Source organism: Rhinopithecus bieti, unplaced genomic scaffold (genome assembly GCF_001698545.2).
Source record: "Rhinopithecus bieti isolate Rb0 unplaced genomic scaffold, ASM169854v2 scaffold_17812, whole genome shotgun sequence".
NCBI lineage: Eukaryota > Metazoa > Chordata > Mammalia > Primates > Cercopithecidae > Rhinopithecus > Rhinopithecus bieti.
The window spans coordinates 406,280-428,054 of record NW_016808909.1 but is presented as its reverse complement, the minus strand read 5'-3'; the positions used below and the strand labels follow the sequence as shown (position 1 = coordinate 428,054).

General features: G+C 36.8%; 1 protein-coding gene across 8 annotated transcripts in view; it reads left to right on the top strand.

The window, feature by feature from the left end:
• MEIS2 (Meis homeobox 2) overlaps nt 1-21,775 on the top strand; it is a 221,002-nt gene that overhangs the window by 13,675 nt on the left and 185,552 nt on the right. For all 8 annotated transcript variants that reach the window (XM_017887762.1, XM_017887763.1, XM_017887759.1 and 5 more), the window contains exon 7: nt 6,253-6,367. In XM_017887762.1, the coding sequence (XP_017743251.1) occupies nt 6,253-6,367 (115 nt within the window). The remainder of the gene's footprint in view (nt 1-6,252; nt 6,368-21,775) is intronic.

The window sequence follows — 21,775 nt, the reverse complement described above, 5'->3', positions numbered from 1 at the left end:
TAACATAGTAATAATATTTATAGGTAGGAAAGAGCTATTACAATATTTTTTGGAATACTGGGGAGAAAAAATATATAATAGTCAAAAGAAATAGAGCTCTGTTTTCCAGCTGCGTTCATGTTAGTTTCCTAGACATTCAAATTTATCATATTTAAAATAAATATGTCTAGAAAACAATTTTTAAAGAAGTTTCAACTTGAAAACTGCTGTGAAATGACCAGCTTTTTCTAGTCTGTGGAGTTTCTGAATAACAGGTGTTACTCAAATTATCTATTTTGCACAATTTTAGATCAAGTGTTTAGACCTAGTACAGACAAAGAAAATATATCCTCACATTGACATGTAAAGATATTACATATCTTTAGATCAAGTTCAGACAAATGAAATCTACTTGCTTGAAGTATATTCTCTGAGCTAAGCTCTATTTGCTTGAAGTGCATACAGTTATATAATTATATTGTTATTCCTAGTTAATGGTCATAAAGAGCTACATTTTTATTTTCTTTGAAAGAATTAAGTAGAGGGAAGAAAATACAATTATGTCTGTTAACAGTTAATAGCAGATACCTTAAAATTGCCTGGCTCTACTAACATCACTAAGTAAAGAAAAATTGTTTTAATTTATATGTTGAAAACTGTAATTTAAATGAAGATATTCTGGTGTTTTCTTTTGCATCTCTGAATATATCAAGTTTATGTTCACACAGTTTGTTTGTTTGTTTCAAATGGGTTAGGTCAGAGAGGAGACGCTCCAGAATCTTATTTCTGACAGAATATGGGCAAGTGACTCTAGATAAATTCAATTACTACCTGAAAAATTAGAGGGAAGTGACAGTGAGGGGTGGGATAGGTTCAAGTGTTTGTTCTATAGAATATCAAGGGGGAAATAATGAAATTTGATAATAATAGTAATAATATGAATGCTTTATTTTATTTGCTAGTTTCTTATGTTTTAGTGTAAGGTGAGACCTGATGGTATGCTATTCAAAGCCTCTGGGGCCTATTCCGATAAAGTTCTATTCAGAGCTCTGTCCACCAACTCAAGGAAACATGGCTGGGGGCATGGGTTTTCTGTTGTGTTGCTGCTGCGTAGTTTCTGGTGGTTGATAGCTTTCTTAATTTCCCATTAAGAATAATTATACTATTTGAATCATTTAGATTGTGCAATTGGAGTATGTTTTCAGTGTGACTGTGATGAGATGAAATTAAACAAAGGTTGTACTTGACAACCACATAGACATTCACTATCAGATTTTTTTTTAAATTGGCATTAATTCATTTTCTTTTTTTAATACTAAATGTTCTATGGAACATCCCAACACAGTTCAAAGTTATAAGAGGCATTTTATAATATGGCATTATGCCAACAATACAAGACATTTCTGTCTTCTCTAAAAGTTGCTCGATTAAATGGAGAAATCATTTGCAAAGGGTACTTGCCACTTCTGTGAGAGTTGCTTACATATTAATCCCAAAGCTTAACAGAGAGGTAGAAGTGGGGAGGTGAGGGAAGGACCCCAGCTTTATTTACATTTTTAAAGAGTGAGTCCAGGTTCTGAAAGCACACGTAGGTCTCCTGACTTCTTATGTCAACTTTACAGTACCGTAGTTGAAATTCCAACATTTGTTCAAACCATACAATTAACATTTTTAACTTTCGTAGACTTCAGTACCCCAAGATAGGAGTCCTTGTCTTATTTTAAAATAATTTTACATAATGTTAATTAGGAGTTAAAATATTATAAAGTTATAGGAAATAAGTAATTTAATTACGTATGTTGATACAAGTATATCTTCCCTTTGTTGTTTAAATATATCGAGTCAAATTAGTTGTACATGCTTCATTTACTGATTAAAATATCCTCATGTGTGTTTACTATTACTCTCTACCTATGAGCACATATCCTGAGTTACTTTATTGTATTTTCCAAGTTTACATGTAATTTCTCTCTTGATGTTATATAGTTTTGTAGGTTCTAGAGGTTATCTGGTCTAACTTATTAATTTTAAAGAGATAAAGGAAATGAGCCCCACAGAAATGAGGTACATCACTTGCTTAAGTTCACCTGACTGGTGAGAGGTGGCATGCCAGAGTCTTAATTCCAATCTAATGTTTTCTTTCCTATACCATGTCCATTGCATTGCCTTTTCATTCATTTGGGATCTAAAATGAGTTTCAGATTATTTTAGGTAGAACTTGTATGTGGCATGGCCTTTGCTTTTCTCCTTGAATCCTCATACATTTTACTTCTCCATTCAGTTTTGTATTTATTTACAAACCCTTTATACATTTTACCGCACTGGCCCCATGGAAGAACCATGTGCCATGTGGAATCATTTAAATAGGGAAAATAACACCAATTCACCAAGACTCATTAAGTATTCTCTTATAGGTAGGTCCCTCATGGAAATGCCATAATGGTTTAAAATGTTACAATTGCAGTGTATCTGCAACTTCAACAAGAGAGGCACACGTATGATTTGCTTCCTATGCCCAGAGATGCCTGTCCTCTCTATGCTCTTTTCTAGATTTAGCAAAATTCAGTAATGGTGCTAAATCAATTTCTTTTTTTTAACTTTCAAGGGAGAAAACACTGGCAGAATTGTGTTTTCTAGGGAAAGCTCTGTGTAAATGAGAGACAGAGTAGAGCAGCAGAGCGCTCTCCTGTGGCCCCACTACTACAAGCTCTGCCCATATTGTCTCCTGCTTTTATATTAATTACAACTTGCATTATCAGCTGTGAGTCTGTAGCCCAGCAAATAGAAAAGACTGCCCCTAGAGACCTAGCTTCTTGTATCTATTTTCCATCTCCTTCTATTGTGCTTCACTCAGTATTCACTGCTTTTCTCCTGGTAACACTGCTCTGTAACACAATTACGTAAGAGCAAGAAGAGTACCATATTTGACTCCCAATTACTAAAGCCACTGGGAATAGAAACATGTTCACTCCTTGCCCTCGGGTGTCTTCATGATTTTTTTTGGCTGGAGAACAGGACATATATTGTGGAATGCATATACCTGAATGCTCAGTCATACACGTGCACCCAGCGAGTGTTTCTCTTTATTTTTCTACTTGCATCATGTGTTTTTACATGCTTTTGTATGCCACTTTGGTTTCAGGATTCACTCAACTTCTGCATATAATTTGGCAGAAAGCCATGCAGTTTTTCTCGAAGGATGTGAACTTGTAAACTCTAAGGGGAAGAATAGAAGAAAGGAGTCGTGATATAAACAAATCTTTTAATCTCAGGAAAAAAAGTGTTAAAAATGATAGGTTTTGTCCATCCATGTCAGTTACAATTTTTTATGACCAAGGAGGAACAATTTTTTATTGACCAGATTATCAACATTTGTATTTGTATATGGTCACATCACCACCACGTGTAGCTGAATACAAACAACTTGGGGTAACTCCTCAGCCTTGAAACCCCAGAGGGATTTATCTGTTCTTCCTTCTTTCAAATCAGATGACTATCGTGTGATACTCCTTAGCTGGTGTTCAGTCTCTCAAACAAGACCATAATACTTGAGACACTCTATGGGAAATAAACATGACACATTTTCAGGAGAGCATTTTTAAAGAGTGAGGAAGAAAAGAGGGAAGAGATAATGGAATGGTAGGTTAAAGAGTGAACTTAAGTATATTCTGGGAATGGGCAGAAAACCAAAGACCCAATTTATCTGGAAGAACCAGCCGCTCTTAAAAGTAATATTTGCTTCTGTGGCTTATTTTTCACCCCTTTACTTTAGAAAACATCTCCTTCAGATACCATTGAAAGAAATACACTGAACTATAAACGAATGAGGACTAACTTGAAAACTCAGCACCAGTTTAGCTGATAGGGACAAACCAGTGTTTTCAGTTACAGGAAGTCCTTCTGAGTGATCTGTTCAAATCAATGCAGCGCCTAAACAGAAAGACTTGCTCCGGCTTCATTTAAACGATTATATAATAACTATTGGATGACATTTGCCTTAAAACATTGTTGAGGTGTTAGTGGTTAATTATTGTAATTTTCATGAGGGGTAAGGAGCTTTTATAGCAGCCGGCTTAATAAAAAGCCTGCAGTGCATAAAATTAACATCATTACTGTGTACAATGAAAAGTTTAGCTTAGGTGAGTATGTTGCAGCTATTTCATTTTCTAAAAGAAGGCTCTAGCCTGTGTTGTTGCAGGACTAAACTCACACCATGCTATTGTTTCTTTTTCTTTTCTTTCTTTCTTTTTTTTTTTTTTCATGTAATTCTTCTAGCTCTTTATCTCATTACCACCCGGCTAACAGCTGACACGAAGACGCTTCAAAGCTCGAGGAGCCCCTGTATTCTGTTTGCCTTTTGCTTGAAACTATTGGAGTGGTTTCTAACTTAGATAAAAAAGAGAGCTCACAGGCATGACTTTGTCTTCATACAGGCAGCAGAAAACCTTGACTTTTATTTTATTCTACTCAATTTCATTCCCTAATCTACTTTCTCAAACATATCTTTATTTTAGAGATCTATACCTGTGCCATATTTATAGTCCGAAAATTTCTGCTCAGGGTTTTCACTTGAATCAATTGCTCGCCTGATAGCAGTGCCAGTAGCATTGTTTTATATAGATGTTATTAATCCATAGAGCTCTGGATTGTTATTTCATAATCTATCAAAAATGCCAAATATTAATTTACAGTCAGTTTGCTGCAGATCTGTAGAGGGAAAAATAAGTTTTGTAGTTCCAAATAAGAACATTTCCCTGTTTTTTCTCACGTTGGTTTCTTGTTTTATTTTGGTAACATCATCCCTGCTGTATGTACACTGTAGAGTTGATGCTGAGAAAAATGACAGACTGACTTCTTTTCTTGATGAACTATATATAATGGCAACATAGCAAGATTACTTTCCCTTGGTCAAGAGGTTTATTTGTTGCCTAGACCCACGTGGCTCTATCTGAATTCTTATTTACCAATTCTAGTAAGAAACAGTGTATACTTTGATTGGTTTTTAGTGATATACTTTGTGTACTTTGGTGTATACTTTGTACACTTTGATTGGTGTATACTTTGTAAAATTTGTATACTTTGATTGGTGTGTATTTTGTATACTTCCGTGTATACTTAGATTGGTATATACTTTGTATGCTTTGATTGGTTTTGAGGAAATATTTTGCCCCTTCCTCTGACCCCCAAATAATTCACTTGCCAGTAGGTCTGTGGGCTTGACTGAAGTCGTCATATGCAGGTGACAAGTGTACAGCTCTTGCTTTAAGGCTGGACTGTTTCATATGCTGTTCCTACTCTCCGTTTCTGCCAGAGGAAATTCCATCTCTTGCCTGCCTTCATGTGGTGCTGATAAAGTCCTTCCTGTACATTAGAATTCCTGTTTTCCTTTAAGCAACAGCAGGGCATTGCGAATGATCAGGAAAGGGGAGGAGGAACAGAAGATGAATATACTCAGCCAAGTAGCATGAGCTATAACTCTTGGTTTGCCTTGCATGTCCTTTGAAACAAGTAGTTCTTCTAGGAAGAAGCACTGCTCAGTGAATTTCAAGCTTCCATGAAGCTCAAGTGAAAGTCCTCTCTAGCTTACTAGATGGCCAGTAGTTCACGTGTTTCCTCTTTTAAATTATTTCTACAAATTAAAGCAAAAATCAGTAATTTGTTAGGTATTCATGCAGTGATTAATATCATTACCTTTGTTGATTATACAGTCAATCAGTTGATAATTTTGAAAATTTTTGTAGGCTATTTTAGGGCAATGCATTTGAAAGATGTCAAGGGCTGTCCCATATATTGTAGAGCCTGTAATCTTTTTAATGGAGTCATTGAATTTTGCAGATGTTAATGTTCTGAAGTATTTAGTATCCAAGAGCATTGGAACCTATTTCTTGGAAGAATGTACCCTAATTAAGAGAGTGAGAGTAAAAATGACTTTTACATTTTTCATTAATTTTTTTTTTACTTTAGAAATTAACTTTGTTTAGGTTTACATCTGTGTATAATAAAATTTACCCATTTAAAGTGTACACTTAAATTAGTTTTAACCAACATATACACTGGTGTAACCATCACCACATCAAGTTCTAGAGCATCTTTTCTTTTATATACCTATTACTAAAAAGACGGCACACTGTAACATGGCATGTGTATATGCCTAGTGCTACAAATACTAATATGCATACTTTTTTTTTGTCTCTTTCTGTGCTGTTCCTCTTGGTTCCTCATTTATGGCTGAAATGGTAACTGTGGAAACATTCCTTGGCATCCTGACATCAGAACCCTTCTTCTTGGCGAGACCACGATGATGCAACCTCAACTCACTCAGCAGGCACCCCAGGGCCCTCCAGTGGGGGCCATGCTTCCCAGAGCGGAGACAACAGCAGTGAGCAAGGTAAAAGGTCAAACATTTTCCTCGTGCAAAGTAGGCATGACTAAAATAACTTCAGTATTTTATGATATCAGTACATCTGCCTCCATGTAAACAGGAGAGTGGCAGGAGTAGAATCAGCTGCTATTTAAAGAGACAGTATTTCCTCTTCTTAACTTACTTTACTTAAAAAGAGAAATCAAAGTGAGCTGTTGAATCTTTACGTGGGCATTACAATAACAATTGATTAGTTCTGCCAATTCTTTTACAAATTTGGTTATCTACACTTTATTTCTGTGTGTGTAGGTGGAATGACAGACCTACTTTACTGCTGTGATGCAGTAGCTTGAATTGTGCTATAAATAGCATATTTTGCCTGTAATATCAACAATAAGCATTCTTTATAATCAAGCAGTGATGCCTCTAAAGCACATACAATTTAAAAATCTGTTCTTATTAGCTCTGGAAATATTGTGGGAATTTTACATGGAATCTTATCTTGGGAAGGTAGATTTTGAATTCTTAGAGGATTATTTGTCCCCATTTCCATTCAGCTGACATGGTGACTTCTGTCACAAGTCCTAAAAATTAGAATAATCAGAGGGCAAGGGGGACATCAACTGCAGATGTCGAGGAAGCCTAGTGCAATTTAGAATAAATTTTACTGTTTAAAACTCACCTATTGCACAGAAAGCAATTATATATTGATAAGAATGACTCATCTATGGCTAAAATGATAATTTAAAGGAAGATGCATTATTGAATGTGTGCCAGAGAAGTGTATAGATTTTACTTTTTAATATGTTACATTAGATGGTGTCTGATCTCCTAGGTCTATTTCATCTCTATTATGACTGTGTTTATGGCCACAATATTTAAGTATTAGACAGGCTTCCAAGTAGAGGGCAGTTTAACAGCTTGAGCTGTAGTTATATATGCCATTTAAAACAGGGTGTTGATGGAAGTGGGGTGCCTTCCGTCCTCCAAGCTTCTGACTAGGAATTTTGGATTCCTGAGGTTCTAGAAGAGTCTAGAAAAATGTCCTTTCTAGGATGCCATTCACTTGTGAATGGGTCCAAATTAGAATCTGAGTTTAAGCAAATCGAAAGTAACACAGCGATGGATCCTATCAGATGGCAAATTGTGGAAGAACTTGCAAATTGTACTTATATAATATATACTGTTTTATATACTGTTTTATTCTACCAGTTAGTTTCTATATAAAAGATAAGTAAATTATGAGGCATTTTCAAGGTAACTGGTACATAGGGTCAATGGATCTGCAAGCAATGACTTAACTGTGGTTCCATGTCACAGTGATGGACTTCTCAGCATGGTTAAATCTGGAAAGCTTTCTATGATTCCATCCTTCCCACCACCCCAAATTGCGGTGACACAAAGGGTGAAATGTATCTATTAATAAAAACAAAATACTCTAAACATTGTATAAAAGAGGGGAAAAGGAAAAGCCGACTTAATGGTCTAATGAGGCTATCTTCCAGAGACTTCTTGTGTGTGAGGCTCACTTTGACCTTTTGCTTTGCTCAGGAGCCCAGCGCCTCATTTTTCACATTCTTGCAATTACGTTAACGCTTCAAGCATTTCTGACTCCAAGTCAGCTAGCAACACCAGGCATAACTCAACACTGTGAGTTTTTCTCCTCTCTGTAGATTCATTAACAGGTCACCAAGGTCCCAACTGAAATTTAAAACTGACTGGTTCTGTTGGGTTAGTTGAGTTATGGCAAGGGAGATAGCAAGAAAGGGCCCGAGAGAAGAGGAGGTGGGAGAGAGACGAACCCCAGGTTTGGAGCAGGGATTACTTGTAATGACGAATAAAGCATAAAGTTTTATCATTTTGGTTAGTTAGTTTTGTTTTTTTAGGAAAGAGAAGAATTCCGAGACTGATATATAAATTTATACACAAATTTCTGTGCTGTGGGGAGATGTACCCACTTACCCAATGTTGAAGGATTTGATCCCCGTAGGATTCTGTTCCTTTAATCATATCTCTGTAGGATTAAATAATGGACATGGTAGCTTATGTGTATGAGTGCTAGGAAGTCAGTCATTTTACTGTATCAATGTTTGAAAGAAAAAAAAAAGGTATGATTTCTATAAAATGAAGACTGCTTTGGCATAGAAAATTTCCTACCTGGCTTACCACATCAGTGATTAAAACGCATATATAAGAGCATTCTGGCTTTTTACAGCACACTTTAAAATTTGAAGGCCAGATTTGAGTGTATTTTGTCATACTCATGCCTATATTAGTCTTTTAAACAGGGTTTCGAGGTAGTTTGATATTTTGTGCCACCGAATTGTCCAGAGTAGTTTCAGCGGGAAAGATTAATTATCTGCTTCAGGGCAAAGTCAACAGAGATATTGACTGAAATCGCATATGCTTATCCTAGGTTAAATCTTAGGGTTGATGTATAATGGAAAACGTGGGAGAGAAATTTATGTCCTTAGTATTAAATATATTATAATGTTTCACTGGAAATCAAGTTTGTAGTTTAGCAAAGAGTTTTCTTATTCAGAATTTATTAGCAAAACAGGCATATGGAAAACTGTAAAATGATTCAGTTTCAAAACAAATTATGATAAACACAAAAAATAGGGATGAATTGTACTAAATACAATGTTTTCATACACATTTTAAATTAAACTTTAATAGCCATATGCTATAAAACAATACATGTATTTATGTTGCTTTATAATTTTTGTGATTATGTTTACTATAATGATTCATACAAACTTTACTTTGGAACCTAAAAATACCTCATTTTATGACCTGATAGTGAAAGAGCTACAGTTACACAGGTGAAAGTTCATCTTTTCCTCCACAGTGTTTCAGCAGTGAACCACAGGGAGGAGAAAAAAAATGTATATCACATTTTAAAAATATCATAAGAAATAAACTTGGTAAAATGTGAAACCTGACTTTACTATCTTTCAAAGAGCACATGTCTAACAGTAAGCTATCTAAATATGAACCAGACTTTTCATTCACTGATTTCTCTTGCTAAAAGCAGCCAAAGGAAGGGAGTTTGTCTTGTTAGTCACATTAGAATGAGGAAGGAAATCTAGTTTTTCAAGGATAGAATTAGGGTGCAGACTTGGGGCTCTGGGGAAGGAACTGGCCCTCTTTGTGTCTGGCTTCCCATCAGTAAAATGGGGCTTGATAATAAGTCTAGGGATCCCTAATTCTGTACCTGCTGAGTCAAAAGCTGCTTTGTATTTCACTGTGTATTTTGCCAGAGTAACGACTAGGAAGCAGCCCCTTGTTCCTAGAGCACTTTGAGAGCCTTAGATGAAAGGCGCAATATATGTACAAAGTATTATTATTATTGATGGGTTTGTGTAGCTCCCATTAACGCTGATGGGAGTTACGCATGTGAATTGGCAAGAGAATAGACCCCTCAGTGTTTAGAGCACATGAAATTTACATTTTTTCCCGTGCTGTAATTGAGATGTTGACAAATTGGAGAATATTGATGAGCCTTTGTTTTAAGTATTTCGTGCCAAGTTTGTTTTATTTTTCCTGGTTTGAACAATGGTATGGGTTCAGCAGCAATGAATAAAAAGGGTAGAGTAAAGATAACTTTGTATTTCAATATTTTGATGTGCCAATATGAAATAAATTGTCTTAGGCAAATGGAATATGCTGTTTTAATCATTAGCTATGCATGAAAGAAAAATTGATGTTGACATCTTTGCTGTAAAATCGTTGTAATGGGGCCTTCCTTACAATTCATTTTTGTAAAATTCATTTTGTACATTTTGCAGCAATTGAACAATCCCTGCACTGTGAATAGGCAGGATTCCCAGAAATACCGAGACAGTTGGCCCAGTAACTGCTGAGCTCACACTGCACACCACACGCACGTTAACCATACTGTTGCCAGACCCAGTTTAACCTAAATACATTAGCATTCTAGAATCTATATTGCTCTAATCTTTCAGGACACAGGGCTGTACAAGCCAGCATAGTTCTTCCTAACTCTGCCACCTGCCACGTCCCTCTGTTGATGTCCCCATCTATTTTCCAGGCGATGAGGCTAGAATTCCTCATAGCTAGATATTTATTTATGTATTATACAGTTCTTTAGCAATCATGGTGTTGAAACCTACAAATACCTCCTTAGTAGTGAATGTTTATAGGTAAGCAAATGTCTAAAATAGTATTGCACTTTTGAGCTTATAATACATGTTATAGTTATAAAATAGTATTTTTTTCCCATCAAAGTATTCCAGTTATATATTTAAAGGGATATACATTAAGGTTATATATATTAAAGAGGAGGAGGGGGCTTCAAACCCACTTACTGTGGGTCCTGAATATGTTCTACTGGGATTTCTTATTCAGTCTAGGAAAACTCTGTCAATGGAATGTTTTCATAGTGGCGGCAATCTCTTTAAAATAACCCTAAATACAATATGACAGATGCCATCTGGCATAATCTTTTGCTAGTTGCTTTTAACTTTTATTTTTCCTAGAGCTAAGTTCATCCAAAACTGGTCACTTACTGTTATGATAAATACGATGACTTTTTTTTTCCTTCCTGTCCCCTTAATTGTGTCAAAAAAATTCTCTGAGACTATAATTGATAATTGAACATTGCCATGGAATAAATTGTTGTATATGGACTATTTACATTGCATTTTCTTTCTTTTTTTTCCCCCCAAATAAAATTTAAAAGAATGCCATTCTTTAACCATCAGGAAACATCCAAAGATTTTCTGTTGATTTTCTCAAGGCTTTTTACAGTAGTAACCATTAGAAGTAAAATTGAATTCTTCTAATAAATAAATGCTCCAGGAGCATGTAATGGTACTCATAAATGCTTAAAAGCTTTCTATAATTGCTGTTAATTTTGAGTAATTTCTTCCTATATGTATCAACTTACTTGAGAAACCCAGAGTTGGGATTTCTAGATTTTTTTTTTAACTTAGTCATGTAAAGGGATGTCTCCTGATGCCAGTTAGAGTTTAATTTAGAGTAGTAATTAAACTTGAATACTGCCTCATAAACAAAAGATAAACAATAAACCAGCCACGTTCCCTGCTGTTTCATAGCTTTCTTTCCCAGATGTTTTAGCCTGATAATTTTTACGCAGTGAACTACCTAACATGGAGTTTTGTGGACAGAGGTAGAAAATGAATTTTTTTTTTTTTGGTTGTTTTTTCGTGGCAATCCTTTTTTCCTTCCAAAAGCAAAACGCAAAGGATTTTCATTATTTAGATTTTTTAAAACTCTGGTGAAATAGATATTTAATGGAGATGTGCTTTAATGGTAACTATGGTTTTTTTCTTAGATACTGTTTTTTTTTGGTCAAAATTAATTTGGTCATGAATGTCTTTCACACCTGGTAATTGAAAGAGAACCATATTTTTATTTAAGTAAACTCTTGATAATAAGTCAAAGAAAGAAAAGCTTGACAGTGGAGAATTTTCTTTTACCCTTCTTGCCACTTCTCACCGGCATGCATTCCCACCCACGGCCAGCGTTACTTTATGGCTCTGCTCTTCCTTGGGCTGCAAGGGTCTCTCTGTCCAGTTCTAGACCCTTCCACTGTCAGCCATGATCTTTCTAATTGTCAGGTACGAGTCAGCCATTCAATGCAGAAGCCATGTTATTTTCACTGGGTGGGGTAATTACTGAAAGCTGAGAATAGCTGCACTAAAGACAGAGGGATACTTTCATGATCCCATTAGCATAAGAGTGGGTAAATTATTCATGCCAAGTGAGGATTCTATGGGGAAAAGTATAGTTAATGCACATAGTTTTTAAATGTATCCCTTTCTGCTCTGAGACTAAATTCTTGTTGGAATCAGTTCTCAGACATTTACGGGAAAGCTCTGGTGGCGTGTTAGATGCAGTTCATCTCTCTCTGTTTGCAGCGCTCTCAATAGAGACCATCTGGCAAAGATCCAAAAGGTGATTAAACAAAATGATCAGCTCTTGTTGCTGTGTTACATGTCCAATACTCTGGATTAAAAAACATGACCCAGGACAGTCAAGCTAACGTCATGCCGCTCCCCCTTCCCCCTCCCCTCTCGGTATAAGAATTCAGATGGTCCACAAATGTGTGTGCCATCTTTGTGTCCTTATGGCCCATAATCATGAACAGGTTGTGCAAATGGCTCTTTCTGTAGCACTGTCTGTTCCAGCAGCATAGAAGCATTTCATATTAATTGGGTCAGTCTAATATTCACATTGACATGGGGAAAAATTACTGAAATTTATTCTTATAGCAGACAATGAATATGTGTGCTTTCTGCCATGAGGGAAGTGAAATTTGACAACTGGCTTGTGCAACTGATTAATTTTTCTTGAAACTGGAGAAAATCAAAGCATGAAAAACTGTCATTCTCTGAAAGCAATGCACAACCCTTTTATAACTAAACAAAATGGATTGGGTAGGGGGCTTTCGGGGAGCTTGTAGAAATGAGCTCTGGTTTTAACGCCATAATCAGGGATGAATTTACAGTGCCATTCGGAAGAGTCCTCCCTCCTCATAAACAAGCTGATAATCACAGGGAAGCTGACTTCCAATTAGCTTCTCCTTTCCTCACATGGATCAGGGTATTTATATGTCCTCCTTGAGCTTTGATATGTCCCTGCTGAGTTACTACATCTCATGTCAAATTTGAAAGTTTGGAAATAAAATGTTTTATTATGAGGAAATCCTGCTAATAAGCAAGGTAATTTTCAACCAATCATTTCACGATTGAGTTAAGGTAAAAATGCCAAGATTTGTGACTAAGGGACAGATGTATCTTATCTTTGGGGGTCTGCACCAAATGCCAAGTAGAAATATAAATTGAACAAACCAGACATTGTGAGGAAGTGATTGAAGAAATATTGAGATGAAATGTTGGAATGAAATATATATGTATATTTATAACAATGCTGTGAATTGCTTACATGTCACATTTGCATAAGCCTGAACTGTGATTTTATTAAGGGGCAGTTTAGTTAAGGCAAAACATAAGACTATTAACTCATTAGGTGGTTCAGAGATTACAGCTAACCATTTAATATTGTGGAAATAGTCTATGACTGATATTGTAGGATAAATTTAAGTGCGATTGTCGAGAAAGAGTATAAAGCAGAAAAGAAAAAATTCTCAAAAACCACTTTAAAACATCATCATTCCTTGTCAGCCATACTTTCTAAGCAGGAGTAAAGCAGTAGGTAAGAAATACAGATGGGTACAGGACTCAGGGAGGGGAAGTGAGGGTCCCCTAGAGTCAGTGCTGTGTGGCAGATGAAAGGGACTCACATAGCCTTGGGGGTCTTAAGGCTATTATAGGGCAACTCATGCTCTGTTATCATGCTGATTTTCAATTGATTTTTGACTGAACAGTACTTGTTGAAGCCCTCCAGAGCATCAAACACAGCCTTGTGGTGCTATACATTGTAATACACGGGTTCTATTTTTCCCTTCATTGTCTTTACTTCGCTTCAGACGAGTAGTCTGTGATGACGCCATGTTATTTTTCCCCCTTCTTTCTTTCCCATTTCTACCCTCAGAGAGTTTCTTGAAATTCTTACTGCTTTTTTGCTGGGGAGGAGGGTAGTAGGAGAGTCACTTTTTATTTTCACATGTGGAAATTTGTTTTTAATCTGGCCTTTAAAAATACTTTATATCACAGCAAACAATAATATACACCACTTGTATATACCTAATTTATCCCTCGGTAGTCTTGAGTTATTCACTATCTTTCTGAGGACCAGCAAAAAAAGCAACAATGGGGTTTCACTGAAATCTAGTTCCTCATTAAAATGAAAGTGAACCACTTCAGGATCCCTGCTATATAGCAATAAGTTTCCTCAGCTTGCTGGAGCGCGAGGTCTCGAGAAAAGAGATCTGGAGGGAGTGTGTCCTTGCTTCTCTTCTGCCTGCCTTAGAAATTTGTACAGATGAAAATCCTGTTCTGATATTAACTTCTCTGTGAGTCTTCCTGATCTGCCCGGGTATGAGGCCACAGCTCCTTCTCTGCACTCCTGTGGCACTTTGTACCTCTGTTATAACATCTTTCACACTGCGTTGTAATTCTTTGATTCCTGGTCTCTCTCTCTGTCTCTCCCTGCGTTTCCAAGGTACAGATGATCACTTCTTCAACTATCTGGCATTAGTATGTCCATTTTTGAAGCAATAAACAAAATCTACAGATTTTTCTTTTCTAAAGATGTGTAAATCGATCAAAACTTTGTGTGTATTGATTCACTGATGTGTGCCTGAACATAAATGAACTCTTTGGAACGTATGGACACATTCCATCAAATTCCATTACATCTTTAAGAGATAAAAATTATTTTGTTTTACTGAACTTACGTTGTATTCATTACTGTCTTAAATGTGTCGGTGGACCATCAGCTCAAACTTAGCATTATTTGGTTATAGATAGGTTCTTCAATTTTAGGTTTCCATTTTAAGTATTACTTTAAGATGGTACTTAAAATGGGACTTATTTGTCCTTTAATGTCTTATATTGTGTACATATGGTCAGAATTTGGACATGCAATTTCATTATGGTATCTATACAAAATGTGTAGACGGATGTCTTTAAATGTAATGGTAAATCTAATAATGGAAAATTGCTTAGTGTGGCAAATAGTTCTCATGGACTCAGGATCCATTTTGCTAATAAATCTTGTTTAAGATAGGATTGACCTCAAGGAATTCATTGGTTGGTCTTCACACACAGGTAAAGGAGCCTGGAAGTATTTCTTGAATTTTTAGGCCCCACCTCCTGTTGTTGATTTTCTACACATGTCCTCCAGTTTTCATAGTTTGCATTTGGGCAAATATAATTATTTTTGGTGATGCAAGCAAAACCTTATAGTGAGTTCTTTTTCATCTACATGGGATACTGTCTAGAATCTTGAACTATGAGTCAAGACACTTATGCTCAAAAGTCATGATTGCGTTGAAAAGGGCACAGACCTAGAAGACAGAGAGACATGAGTTCAAATCCCAGTTTTACTCAATATCTGCCAGATTCAGTCACTCCATCTGGAAAGTGGAGTGCTTAATATAATCTCACTTACATTAAGAGAGATTCCATGTGTTCAGCAAATAACATTGCCTGGAACCAGTAACTGTTGGTTCCTTTATTCCCCTCTCTCTTCCCTCTGTCCTATGCCGACATTAATTAGCTGTATGACCTTGGCTGCGTCCTTTAATCTCTTTGGACTTTTACTCACCTGTAAAATAAGATTGAATTAGATGATCTTTTAAATCCAAGCTCCAGGAATCTAATGTTTCCATTCATGGGTCTTAATTTTTATTTGTACATTTTATCTTTTAACATAAAGGGAGGTCGCAAGCTTTTCGTCAGGGGTAAAATATGAACTTTTAATTTTTTTGATTTATAATACACGGTGAAGTAGTATTTCTGTTTCTTGTTTTGGTTGCCAGGAGAGCCTTTTCTTCTCAGTTTGGTAAAAATATAACTAGACATTAGAGTTTATTTTCTGAGGATAGTGGAATGCCACAATTCAGATATAGGACATCTAAGGTGGTAGTATTAATACTAATAGACTGTTCAATCTGCTAAGTATGAGGCGTGTTTTGTAAACACAGAGCAACTTCTCCATTCTCCATTATCTAATTAGAACTCTCTCAGTTGGAATTTTCTATACTTCACAAGTGGAACAATAAATGATCATCATTACAGAGGCTGAGGTTCTACCCACTCCTGAAATATGTTCCAAATCATTCCAGAAAAAAATCTAAACAATTTTCAGGAGAATTTTATAGTACAATATATATTTAGGCAAGTTCTAATTATTTACTCTAAATTCATATAAAATATAGATAAGTACCTTATCTTAGTCAATGAAATATTTGTTTAATCAAAAACACTTATTCCTTAACCCTTCCAGCTAGAGACATGACTGTTGCCTTAAAACCAATCGTTCTTTTTTTATAAGTTTGAAGATTTACAAAAGTAGACTGGGAGTGTAAAATTTCATATTTCTTCTTCCAACTAACATTTGTAACAAATGCCATCCACTAAAATAAAACTTCCAAAATTTCCATGTACTAAATGTGAAAGATGAAAAAATGTTGATAAATCATTGATTATTGGAAGCTTATGGACTCTACCTCATGGGTGTCCTTTTCTGACAGATTGCCACACACTGGGGCTGATGTGTAGATGCATACCACTCTCTGGAGTCAGGGAGCTCTCACTCTCTCAAGACCTCTTCTAAGTGTGGGCTGTTTAAATGTAATGCACAAAGATATTCATTGAGCAAGGCACCTTGGGAATAAAAATATGGAAATCACAAGGGTCCTTATCTTCAATGGCTTACCATCTCCCAAGATGTATGTTTGTGCATGTGTGGGGGGAGTACCATGACAAGCATGCAAATACTTCTTACACATGGCAGGTACTCAGTTATAGGAGGAGCTTGTTGTAGATGAAATGGCAGTTTTGGAAGCAGGTGGATCTGAACATTCCTCTTTGTCCTGCCACTTCCAAGCAGCAATATTTCTGAATGTTTGTTTCTTCACCTGTAAAATGGGAATAATAACTGTCTCATAGGGCAGTTGTTAGGATTAAATTGACATTTGCTTTTAAAAAGTCTAGTTTGGTGACTAATAGTGGAGCCCCAAAATTATTCTCTTCATTGAACGTTTATGGACCATTTAATTGTGTCAAGCCCTGTCCTGGGTTCTAGGGTATAAAGCAGACAAGATGTGATCTCTTTCCTCACCAAGGTGATAGTATTTAGTAAGCAACTCAGAAATGTAAATGAATAAGTACACATGCTTCTAATGTTGCATTTAACGTATAGGTTTTAAGGTATTTCAGAAGAGGAAGCGATTACTTCTGTCTGAAACATCTGTGGAAGGCTTCACAAAATTCGGAAGGTTTTAAGAGATTTCGATGGCCTTCAATGAGTGTTTCCAAATGGACAAAGTAGGGAGGGTGCAGGGAGCAGATGAAACAGCCAGTGCGAAGGCACTTAAGTGTGATGCAGAATATTGTGCATGGAGCAACAACTGGGGGTGATATTGCTGTTTGCATGAGAGAATGCATGGTGAAAAAAAAAAGAGGCTGGAGAGGTAATGAGGGCATACATGAAGATCCTTTTTTACCACACTAAGAAGCTTATGCTTAATCCTGTAGAGCACTGTTTACCAAACTTTCCTGGTGATAAGCAGCTTCTCAGACACATATAAATACAGATTCCCTGGCACACCACAGACCACAGGAAATACAGAACCAGGACTTTCCAGTGGGAAGTGCTGGGAATCTGATTTTCCAGTCCATACCCCTGGGAAACCCTGTTCTGGGATGTGAAGAACTCATTTTAAAGAAGTTTAAGCAAAAGGAGTTTATGATGGGGTTTACATTTTTAAAAATAACTCTTGTAGAATGTGGAGAATACATTTGAGATAAAGAAGACTCCATATAGAATATGGATGAATAGTCTAGCAGATGGGTGAGGATTGAATGAAAGTGGTGGCAGTAGAGTTGGAGGGGAGAGGACTGACATTACATGTGGGGACAAAGGAAGAGGACAAAGTCCACACTAACAGGCAGGTCTCTCCCTCAGAGCAGGCACCACAGTCGAGGTAGTTTTCTCTTTCCCTGCCATGTGTTTGAAGTATGCATATCTACCAACCAGTAGAGAGGAAGAGGAAGAATATTTCGTTTGCACATGCAAAGTTGTCGAAGTGGAAATGCTTGGTGCATGTTGGGTGAATAATGATACTTCTTGGGGCACAGAGCACTCACAGGCAATATAGGGTAGTGGTTAAAGGTATAGCCTCTAGTGTTGGTCTACATGCCTTTAAATCCTCAGATCTGGCCGGGCGTGGTGGCTCACACCTGTAATCCCAGCACTTTGGGAAGCCGAGGCGGGTGGATCACGAGGTCAGGAGATCCAGACCATCCTGGATAACACGGTGAAACCCCGTCTCTACTAAAAAAATACAAAAAATTAGCCGGGCGCGGTGGTGGGCGCCTGTAGTCCCAGCTACTCAGGAGACTGAGGCAGGAGAATGGCATGAACCTGGGAGGCGGAGCTTGCAGTGAGCAGAGATCGCGCCACTGCACTTCAGCCTGGGCAACAGAGTGAGACTCCATCTCTAAATAAATAAATAAATAAATAAATAAATAAATAACTCCTCAGATCTGTCACTTTTCTTGGCCAAATCTGCCATCCTTCACTTTACATCTGTAAAAGGAGGGTAATAAATAATACCTAATCTAATAGTTTTGGAGTGGAAAGTAGGGATTAATGAGGTGATTTATGTAAAATGATAGTAATTTTATGCCTCATTCATAGTAACTCAATGTTATAAATATGTTTTATTTAAAAGTCACTTTCAAAATAATTGACAACTGACCCCATGCAACAAACATCATGATGAAGAACTAAAAATGAAATCCCACATTTATCCCTGGAAAAGAGAAGTTATGATTCCCTGGAAAAGAGAAGTTATGAATTGTAAAGCTAGAAAAGCATCTACCTACTCTAAGCCTGGCCCCAAGCCCTCAGCCCGGACTTCTAGTTGGAAGCAGTTCTTTTCCTCTGAAGTCTGATTACACATTTCGGACGCATGAGGTTCCCCTGGTGCTATAGTAATTGTTACATGACTTATTATCTTGCTTGACTGTAAGATTCTTGAGGACAGTTTCTGTGTTTTAGGCATCTCCTCCCTCTTCTAGCCCCCATTGTGCTACAATAATATAGGAGGCCTTCAATAATAATTATTTTTTTTTGAAAGGAAGATTGGGTCCATATTGTGAAGGACACTGAATAGCAGACTGGGGAGTTTGTGCTTGATTTGCTAGGTAATAGGGAGCTATTGAACAATTCTGAATGGGGGTAGTGACATAATTGCCTTCCTTTTGAATGCCAATGACAAATTCTCTACTATGTCCTCCATGGTCAAAATAGCAGACCCGTATGCTTCCCTGAAATACAGCCTGTTTGAAAGACTGGATATTCTTTTGAGGGAAGAAGCAAATTTCAAATAGCTCTTTAAGAAAAATAAAGCTTTGACATTCTCTCTAAAGTATTTTATGCTCTTAAGTTATTGTGATTCCTTAGATCCCATGTATGTGACACCATTCTAGAAACTTGTAGACAGGGCACAAGGGCACATTTTTATAAATGTTTTTTAGCATTGTTGCAATTATTAACACCTAGGGATGACTTAACAGGATTGAGTAAATATATCTTCTTCAATATTTAGAAAACTGTGGTTCCAGGAATATTTAAATAGGCATTACTTTAAATGAACAAACAAACAGAAACAAAAAAGAACTTTGTGGTTCAATAGATTGAAAGCTGGAGTAGAGCAGGGTATCCTCTACTATAGGAATGTTCAGATCCCCTAATTTGCTAATGTGCATTTCAAGTCTGCAAAGGGTAGAGAGACAGAGCTTTCCAGACTCATTTAACCGTTGAAACGCTTTTATGCATTATCTCTGGGGCCAGTCTTTCTCAGAACACACTCTGGAAAACACTGTCCAGGACTCTGCTTCTCTCATTGAAGTACATTCGGATAGAGTTTAATTTCATAGGGAGTCTTCCTGCATCTTATTTTTAAGAGGTGGGTCAGCATGGGCTCAGGATCAATTTTCAATTGTAATTGTGTAAAAATAACTTCCTTTGTACTCAGAAGTCTCATGGACTTCAACTATACTTGTGCAGAATGTTCCATTAACCCAGCTCTCCATGTAGTTATTCTTCATTGTATTAATCAAACAATGTGCCTGGAATATCCCTTGAGTGTTTGATTAAAAGTAAGCCCATTTGGTTACACCCTCTAAAATATATAAATGAGGATCCCAGCAGACTTTTACTCTTGACATGAATGGTATTAACATCTAGCTTGATGTATTTTTTTTTTTTTAAGTGGCCATTGAGTTGGAGGTTGGGTGGGAAATCCATGAAAGGGGAAGGAGGTGAGAAAACAACAGTCATTCCTCATTTGGAGTGGATGGCTTGGTTCTGCTTGCTGCAGGTGGTGAGCAATGGACTGGATATACTGTCCACCCATGGGAAATTTCTGGGAAACAGAGCTGCAAAACCCCAGTCTGTCTACATCTCACTGTCCTAGATCCCTAGTTTAGCAAATATTAGAACTGGTTGCCACCGATAGGTGTTGTATCTACTGTCCATGAATTTTCCCTGACCCTCTTATTGTTAGAGGATCCCAGAAAGTATTTGTGTCATGATCAGGGGCATTCAGGAGGTCCAAAATTGCAGTCCTTCTTGGTTATCAGGTGAAGTGAAACTCTTCTGCATTCATACATTCTACTCCTGAGTAGTATGTGGCGGGATTGCCCACTTGTGTGTGTGAGAGGGACAGAGAATTGGGCTGTGTATACCTTGTCTCTCCAATTTTGAAATAAGCAAGAAGAGGCTTGTGGTACAATTAAGACTATCTTTGCAGTATGATGAGAACAAGTTGATTTTGTCTTGTTTGTCAATAGATTTTCTGCAAGATTTTGAACCCTTTATAGTAGTTAGCTCAGAAAACTGCAATACCTCTAAAGAATGTTCTTCCTATTTTATACTTAGGAACATAGATATATTTGGAGAATCAGTGACCTTTAACATCATCAATCACCTTGAAAAACTGAGAGTAGAAACAGAATTTCTGTTCTTTATCCAACCAGACTGATGTTTCTACACACGTGCACTGCATATCCTAGCATAGTTATTAGCCACTAAATGGATGAGAGTTTTCTCTCTCTTGTTCTAAAAGGAATTCTAGTTGCTCATTTTCTGCCAGTATAAAATACGAGTTGCTTTCAGCTGGCAAAAAAGAAAAAAAAAGAAATGGGGCCCTGGCTAAAGCAAAATTACAGCAAAATAATGTGTCAAGCTTTTAAAATTAGAGGCAAAATTGGTACTTTTATACCTTGGTGTGTTATACTAAATGTTGGGCATTTAATGCAGAAATACCACAGAGGCTTCCCTTTGAACATTGATAGGGACCTTAAAACCTGCTGCTTTGTAGGCAGATAATGAAAGTGGAAAATGAAGTTCATGGACATCTTCTTACCTTATGTAACATCTCAACCCTAGAGACAGTAATCTCCGAAGCTGTGACTTAACTTTTTCACGTGCATGGTGATACCTCTTAAAAAAAAAGATTTTACTTAAACCTGGCCTCCTTCTGGTCATGTTGTCTAGTAACATTTGCTTAGTTTTTATGCTACTCTTGCCAGTAGGAGGTAAGGAAAACAAGAATTGAAAAATCAATCTTAATTATGGAGGGCCACTCATCTATGGCTTATTTCATAGGTCAGCTCTGTGTAGCACCCTCATAACTAGCACAGAGTGCTCGGTGCTTAGTTTGTAATAAATACACATTGGTTGAATAAATTGCTGCAATTTGATGATTGGTTAATAGTTAATAATTTGTGACAACTTAGAATTTGTTAG